General features: G+C 41.6%; 1 protein-coding gene and 1 non-coding gene across 2 annotated transcripts; both read left to right on the top strand.

Moving 5' to 3' along the window:
- Positions 1–2,477: 2,477 nt before the first annotated feature.
- TRNAA-AGC (transfer RNA alanine (anticodon AGC)) lies at positions 2,478–2,550 on the top strand. The gene has a single exon. It is a non-coding gene; the product is annotated as a tRNA-Ala (tRNA).
- A 1,731-nt stretch (positions 2,551–4,281) lies between these two features.
- On the top strand, positions 4,282–7,918 carry MRPL53 (mitochondrial ribosomal protein L53). Its single transcript, XM_065833117.2, has 3 exons — positions 4,282–4,407; positions 5,695–5,807; positions 7,442–7,918. Exons 1-3 carry the CDS (start codon positions 4,319–4,321, stop codon positions 7,567–7,569), a joined length of 330 nt encoding a protein of 109 aa, XP_065689189.1. The 5' UTR covers positions 4,282–4,318; the 3' UTR covers positions 7,570–7,918.
- The last annotated feature ends 212 nt before the right edge of the window (positions 7,919–8,130 follow it).

Raw genomic sequence — 8,130 nt, 5'->3', positions numbered from 1 at the left:
AAGCGACAAGTAAGAAACAGGGGGAAATGTGGAAGAATCCCCCTGGCATCTAAGAGAGCTGTGAAGATCAATGACAAAAGAGGAATATTGACTTACTATAATTAATATTATAGTGTTTTTTTGCCTGTCTTCATAATTTCAGTATAAAATATGGCTGCATTTTTTTCTTTGCCATGTACAGCGCTTAGATACAAATCATCTATAAACTCGTGACTACACTTCAGTGAAACTAATGACATGGAAGACTGTAGACATGGGATGAGGCAGCATTTGTAACAAAAAAGATTAGCCTGATGAAAGGAATACTAACATAGTTTCTATTATAATATTATAACTTTTATGCCTCTTCATGTTCCTCTGCTTTAGGAATGTGTTTGATTACCACCAGGTAGAAGAGTCATGAATCATTCAGTTTCTCAAGGACATCCCTGGAGAACAGTCTCAAACGCAGACATCTGAGAGTTCCCAGATTACTTGTGGGAGCTGGAGAGACTGATTCAAGTCTTTTATGGATGAATTATCAGCTTTCCTGAAATGGCATTTAAATATTGTGCTTCAAAAGTCAGTTGGAGTTACTATAGTGAAATTTATAGTAAAATATATTACAGTAAAAATATTTAAAATTATATTATTAGATTGTAAAAATATATTTATATAAAATATAAATTGTATTCTAGTAAATTTTTAGGGTGGTACCACACATGGGAGTTTACCACCACATGGGTTTAAAGGCAGATGAAGAAACGTTTGACATCTTTTAAATAGTTGCATCACTTTGCTGTTTTGCTGTCTAATTTAGTAATTTAAGCGTTAGCATTCTCACCAGGATTATCATCAGCTAAAACTACTGCCTATAGAGTGAGTGTAGAGAAATACTTGGGTGTCCACAAGGAGGGGAGCATCCAAGGATAGGATAGTCCTACTCATAGTCCCTTGTTTTCATTTCACAGGTACAGTCTGTTCTTTGAGGGGAGGAAAAGAACACAGGGCCTTTTAGTTACCACATACCTGTTATTTCGTGTTACTGTGAACCTGTCGGACTTCAGATAATTAAAAGAATTAGTTACAAAAAGCAGAGATGGGTTTTGATTATTCTAAACAGGTGGCTTAGAGGGGAAAGCTGCAGCTTTTACTGCTGATGATAAATATCGAAAAGTTCACCAATCTGAGTGTGGAAAGGAGAAAACAAAATTTTATCTTTGTTTAATTGTGCAATGTAAGCTAACCATTCTACACTAAATTACTATCAAAATGCAATAAGAGCAAATATAAAATTGTTTTTGCCAGTTATTTTGAAGTCAGAAAGTGTCATCGTACCAACAGCAGAGAGAATGAAGCCCTTAGAAAAATCAGTGCTCATTCTTTCTTACCCAGTCCTTCACTGATGTTATTCCTTCAGCGCTGCCATAGAAGCTGATGGAAATTTTGCTACAGATTTTAAATGGAATATATCAAGCTTTTTGTAGTTACAATGAAGAAAGATTTGTTGACATTTTGTAAGTTACTTTTGCCTTCTAAATGTAAAATACTCAATTTACCTTGTCCTTTATCTGATCCTATTAAATATTAAATAGGAAAAAATCCTACTTAAATCAGCCATTTATTTCTTACGGTGGAGTCTTTCAAAAGATATCTCACAGAAATGTAGTTTTTCCTATAATGGAAAGACTGTGATATTAAAAGAAAGGAGAATAAAAACATTGAACATTAAAACTGTATTGACTCTGCTGTGTTCACTTTCGCCACTTAATTTCTCTTGGCTAATCTCAGCCAAGAGGATGATTTTTCTCAATGCCTATGTTATTATTTTCAGAAAAGAGGGCTTCCAAGCAACAAAGATGAGCTGCTAAAATAGATTACCCAGTACAAGGGACACTAGATATTTAACGCAGTTCCTATAGATTGGAAGCATGGGTCTGTACCGAATATTCGGCAGAAACGCACACCGTGTGTTTTCAGTGCCACCGTTACTGGGTTCGTTCTCAGTCCGCCCCAGTGAGCTCTGGGTGCTGAGAGCAGCAGGAACTCATGAGGCCGCTGCAGCCGTTTTTCAGTGAGGTTTCTGCCACCTGGTGGAAGCTGCACAGCTGACACAAACGACACCGACACCCGGAAACCTTTGTTTAAAGAGTAGCGGTGCAACTATTGGATCTAATAATCAGGAAAAAAAAAACCAACAACAACAAAACAAAAAAACAAACCAAACCAAACAAACCCAACACCACAAAACCAACCACCAAACCGAAAGCAAATAACAAAAAAGACACCACAAAACAAACAGGCAAAAACAATCCAAAATGTATTCACTTCAAGTAGCATTGCACCTTGCAAGACTTTCTTCTGCTTGATATATTGCAAAATGTTGCCTCTAGTTTATCCTTAACCATATCAGCTGCTCCTTATTTATCCTCATTAATGTCCTTGTCAAGTCTGTTAAATAAACTGCCTCTGGAAGATATGAAAAGCTGTCACACCATGGGGAATTAGCTCAAATGGTAGAGCGCTCGCTTAGCATGCGAGAGGTAGCGGGATCGATGCCCGCATTCTCCAGTATTTTGGGCAGTCAATGTGGCTTCACCAAGGGGAAGTCACGCTTCAGCAACCTCATCGCCTTTTATGAAGACATAACCATGTGGATAGATGACGGTAAAGCAGTGGATGTGGTCTATCTTGATTTCAGTAAAGCATTTGACACATTTTCCCACAGCATCCTTATAGCTAAAGTGAACAAGTGTGGTCTGGATGATCAGGTAGTGAAGTGGACTGTGAACTGGCTGAAGGAAAGAGGCCAGAGAGTCATGGTCAATGGGGCAGAGTCCGGTTGGAGGCCTGTATCTAGTGGAGTGCCTCAAGGGTCAGTACTGGGGCCAGTACTATCCAATACATTCATCAGCTACCTGGATGAGGGACTAGAGTGCCCTGTCAGCAAGTTTGCTGATGACACCAAGCTAGGAGGAGTGGCTGACATACCAGAAGGCTGTGCTGCCATCCAGAGAGACCTGGACAGGCTGGAGAGATGGGCGGGGAAAAATTTGATGAAATATAACAAGGGAAGGTGTAGAGTCTTGCATCTGGGCAGGAACAACTCCACGTTCCAGTAAAAGTTGGGGAATGACCTGTTAGAGAGCAGCGTAGAGGAAAGGGACCTGGCGGTCCTGGTGGACAGCAGGATGACCATGAGCCAGCACTGTGCCCTTGTGGCCAAGAGGGCCAATGGCATCCCGGGGTGTATTAGAAGGGGGGTGGTTAGTAGATCGAGAGAGGTTCTCCTTCCCCTCTACTCTGCCCTGGTGAGACCACACCTGGAATATTGTGTCCAGTTCTGGGCCCCTCAGTTCAAGAAGGACAGGGAACTGCTGGAGAGGGTCCAGCGCAGGGCAACAATGATGATTAAAGGAGTGGAGCACCTCCCTTATGAGGAAAGGCTGAGGGAGCTACATGTCTTTACTTGGAGGAGACTGAGGGGCAACCTCATTAATGTTTATAAATATGTAAAGGGTAAGCATCACAAGGATGGAGTCAGGTTCTTCTCAGTGACAGCCAATAAGACAAGGGGCAATGGGTTCAAACTGGAACACAAGAGGTTCCATTTAAATTTGAGAAGAGACTTCTTCTCAGTGAGGGTGACAGAGCACTGGAACAGGCTGCCCAGGGGGGCTGTGGAGTCTCCTTCTCTGGAGACATTAAAAACCTACCTGGATACATCTAGGTGTTCCTGCTCCAGCGGGGGGATTGGACTAGATGATCTTTTGAGGTCCCTTCCAATCCCTAACATTCTGTGATTCTGTCATAGATTTAACATAAAGAAAACAAACCCAACTTTGCTTCTGAAGTTCATGGATACTGTACACCACAGCTTCCCAAAAGTATTACCCACACCCTCTTCCTCCGGCATGCAAATCTTAAGGTGCAAGGGCCATCTAAATCTGCTGCAGAGTCTACAAAAGGCCTTTTATGACAATTTCATATCAACATTGTGTCTTTCCATCCCTTCTCCCCCAAATTGTATCAACTCTGAGACAGTCAGAGGAGGAGCCCAGATGGATTGCTCACTTGGTCCTTCTCCCTCCCTCAGCCATAAATGAGTCCAGCTCCGAGCGCCTGGGGCGTTAAATGAGGCTGGCAGGGCAGCAGCCTGCGTTCCCCCGAGAGCAGAGACAGGGCTCTCCGGGCCGCAACACCCCCGGCTGCCACACCGTACGACCCCCGGGCGCGGACTACATTTCCCAGGTGCCTGCGGGGCGGGCGACACGCCCCGCCTCCATTTCCCGCCTCTCCTGGGGGCCGCTGGGAGTCGTAGTCGGAGGGCAGGAAGAAGATGGCATCCAAGATCCGCGTGGTTCTGCGGCCCGTGAAGAGTATCGTTGTCCGCTTCTGTCCCTTCGAGTCCGACGTGGAGAGCACGAGGTGAGGGGGCGGCGGCGGCAGCGCCGGCCCTGGGGCGGTCTGGGCGTGTTCCGGCCTCCGGGCCTGTGCCCGGCGGGGAGCCCTCGGCCGGGCTTCTGTCCGTGACCCCCCAGCGCCCTTCCTGCGCCCGGTCTGCGGGCTCTGTGTGTTTTCCGGCAGATGTGAGGGCTGGGGTGTTTTACCTTTAGTTTTATTTATTTGGGGGTGGTGGGAGGCTGGGGTTATGTGTGCCCGCGGCGCGGCCTGTGTCCCTCTCCATGGCGGGGTGAATAGGAGCAAATCCTGAGGAAAACGGCAGCACCTGTTGTTCCCTCTCTGGAACGGAATCTGTTTTCACAAACGTCTGCCGCACTTTAATTTTCACGATCCTGGTCTTTGAAAGCTTGCATTTATCAGGGATCTGTAACGCAATCTAGGCAGAACTTTAACCTTTCAGAATGAGAAGATGCTGTGTTTGCCGTAAGGGCTCTGTTTGTGGTGAACATTATTATCAGGATGCACACAGCATTCGTTCCGTGATGATTTTTGAAGGATCCCTGTGCCTAAGCGTAGACTCTCGGGTGTCGGCACATGGATTTGGCTGCACCAAACTACCCAGGGAGGTGCCCCGTCAGTTGGTGAGCCTAGAGGTGAGGGTCTGTAGTCACTAATCCAAATACTGACACCGGGGGAGAGGGAGCAGCAGCTGCTGCTCTTTCTTGGTAATTAACTGTTGGAGAAATCTAAGTAATTATGCTTCTTGAGTGATCTAAATTCTGCACCAAACAATGGTAAAATTTAATTTGGCAATGCCTTTTCAAACACATTTACTTTTGAAATTAGCTTAGTAACGCAACTTAACTCAGAATGTTTTTAAGTCACCAGAATGTCAAGTAGCTGTCATGCATTTCAGAAATCCAGAGGAGGCGGATGGTGTTAAATAAATAAATGCTGTCTCAAACCCAAACAATAAAACATTGTCAAACAACCAGTGTATTAAACAAAATTGAAAATTACTTTGCTGATTATTTTTATTATTGTTATTAACTGAGCTGAGGGAAATGCAGAAAATACTAAATTCTTTGGTATACTTGTTACATGTTAGTGTGTAAGGAGTATCCATTTGTATTTTTAAGAGTGATTATCTCATAGGAAGTACCTGTCTGAAATTATTAGATTAAGTATAAGTTCCATATTTTTTATATTTTTGTTACCCAGGAATATCAAGATACTCACATTAGTTTTAGAAATATATTGACTATAATTTTCTCTACAATGTACCTAATATATTTTCAAATATATTTTCAGAAAATTTCTTCAGTATATCAACCATAAAAAAATCCAGGCCACTAACAGAAACTGTGAAGTGACTGCTGATGTGAGACACGATGGGTCTGAACCACTTGTAGATGTTAGGTTTGGTAAGGAGCTTTTTTTTTTTTTTTAAACAATTTTTGCTTTTTTTCTGGTCCATAGGTGGGTGTTGTGCAGCTGGGAGAAAAGAAGGGCAGGGAGTCACTAAGAGCCTGTTGTCTAGATAAATGTGTATGTCTTCATACTACAGTTAGATCTGGTGGATCTTAGATCAATGACCTGAGTTAATGTTAGGATTGCATCTACTTTTGTACCTGTGTGACACACTTGTGTGACCCTGTGGTCAGGGACAGCTCCAGGGAAGTGTAACTCTGTTTTGAAATAAGAGTCTGTTCACTTCGTGTAATTTTGTTGTCAGTGATGGAGGCATCTCAGTCATGAGAATGGAAATGTTGAATACCTTTGGTTGCTTATGCAACTGAGTAACTTATTATGCAGTTTGAAGGAACTGCTCATACAGATAAGACCATACACGTGCAGATGGACTTGCAGAATGAGGTCAACTGATGTACAACAAATTTTTTTGTTTCCTTTGAGGGTATAGTGAGCAGGCAGGGAACTGATGGTAGAAATTTCATGAGTTCTGGAAGCGGCCCAGATTCTAGGCTGTGAACAGATGGCTCTAATCTGCTTTTGTCCTTTTCTCTGGCTGCGTCTTCTTTCCTGCTGTGCTGTAATGGACCAATATGTCATGTGAGCCATTAAAGTTTTCATTATTATTGATTCTTGCTACCCCCATTTCTTTAAATTTCAATATACTTAGTAAATCAGTAGAAATGTCAAGAGTGTCAAATGTGCTTCATTTTGCTTAGGAAAGTCTAGTTATTTCAGTGTCGACGTTGCTTGTTTCTCCCTCCCCCATAGCTCTGTCTTTCCCATCCTTATCTCTAGCTGTGATGTATTAAGACTTAAGCAGTAAAGCTCAATGTTTTTCGCTGTGTAAAACCAAAACAATTTGTTTCACTAATGCCAAGAGCTACAGCTCTGAACTCCAGCTTTTCTGATTATTTTCCAAGTGAAGGGTTTGCTGTACTTATAGTTGGCAAACAAGGAGCTGGAACTTGGATGCCGTGCATGATATTGCATTATGTGGCTTTGAGTATGGCTTTTGTATTTGCGAATCTTGCAAACATAAATAATTAACACTAGGTACAATACTGAACTTCTACTGCCTCCTGCCTATTCTAAAGTAATTTCTTTCAGAATTTTGGAAATTCTAGTGCTCTTAATTTTTTTACATTTTAACCAGCAGATTGTGTAAAACAATTTGTTGTTTTGGCTAAAGAAGAAAGTTAAATGGACCGTAGACAACATGTTGCTAAAATGCTGAGCCATGTGTGGAAATTATGCCTTCCAGTGTCTTCTGTGCCTTCTGTTAGATGACTCTGAGGACATGGCATGAGCCATTCTCATCAAATATGTGTTTTTACTATAGGTATATCTAGACAAATGTTTTAGATTTTTCAATAATGCAATACAGAATGAACATTACATGTGTATGGCATGCAGTTTAATATATTTGTTTGTTGGTGGTGCATAACCAGATTATTTGGTAAGTGGAGTACTTTCTAATCAGATGAGATGAACAGGGTATTTAGATTTATATATAAAACCCAGAACTGAATGCTAAAGTAATTGTGACTTAGACTTTGTGACAACATAGATTTTTTTTCCTTTACAGCTGATGGGGAGCGACTGATAATGAAGGGAGCCAACTTGACAACAATAGAAATGTTAACAGCATTGGGGGCCAGATGTGATGCAAAAGACATTAAGGAAGAACAGAAAAGCAAGAAGAAGAATCCCTGAAGAACAGAAAAGCAACTGTGTTTGCATTTGCATGTGTTAAAATCAGCAGGCTGTGCAGAGGGCTTTTCTCAAATGCAACAAAATCTGAAAGAGAGAGATGGCCAAAACACTGACCAGTTAACATGCAGCAGAACGAACCATTTAAAGGTTCTCTATCTTTCCCTGAAGGAAAGCATAATGGATCAGCCAATCTTCTAACACTAGTGGGTCAGGGTGGCGTAACATGCATGAACGCATCTTTGTAAGCAGCTGCCTCTCAGTTGTCTGCGTGTCAGACTAATATCACATGTATTTGCATATAAATGTGAATAATGCACATTAGTTATTAAATTAATATTATGGTGAAAAAGATCTCTTTCTATGTTGTTTCCTACAAATTTTCTATAGAGTAGAATACAAAATATTATTAGAGTGGTAATTATTTTTGAAAAGTATTAAACACAAACATCTGAAGAAAACTATAAAAGTATTCATCATTGACTTACCTGAGGGACAGCAAGCTGCAAATGCAGAGTGGATTTTGTAATACTGTATTTATAGTATGTCTGTTACTAAGTCCCT

The sequence above is a fragment of the Patagioenas fasciata genome, chromosome 2 (assembly GCF_037038585.1).
Source record: "Patagioenas fasciata isolate bPatFas1 chromosome 2, bPatFas1.hap1, whole genome shotgun sequence".
Classification (NCBI taxonomy): Eukaryota; Metazoa; Chordata; class Aves; order Columbiformes; family Columbidae; genus Patagioenas; species Patagioenas fasciata.
Note: the sequence above shows the minus strand (reverse complement) of the source record. Positions and strands in the feature narration are given on the sequence as shown.

Excerpts from the sequence above, each read along its gene's own strand:
- MRPL53 (XM_065833117.2), top strand. The coding sequence starts at position 4,319 with ATGGCATCCAAGATCCGCGTGGTTCTGCGGCCCGTGAAGAGTATCGTT. Across the intron at positions 4,408-5,694 it reads TCCGACGTGGAGAGCACGAG|AAAATTTCTTCAGTATATCA; the intron begins GTGAGGGGGCGG and ends ATATATTTTCAG. Across the intron at positions 5,808-7,441 it reads ACTTGTAGATGTTAGGTTTG|CTGATGGGGAGCGACTGATA; the intron begins GTAAGGAGCTTT and ends TTTCCTTTACAG.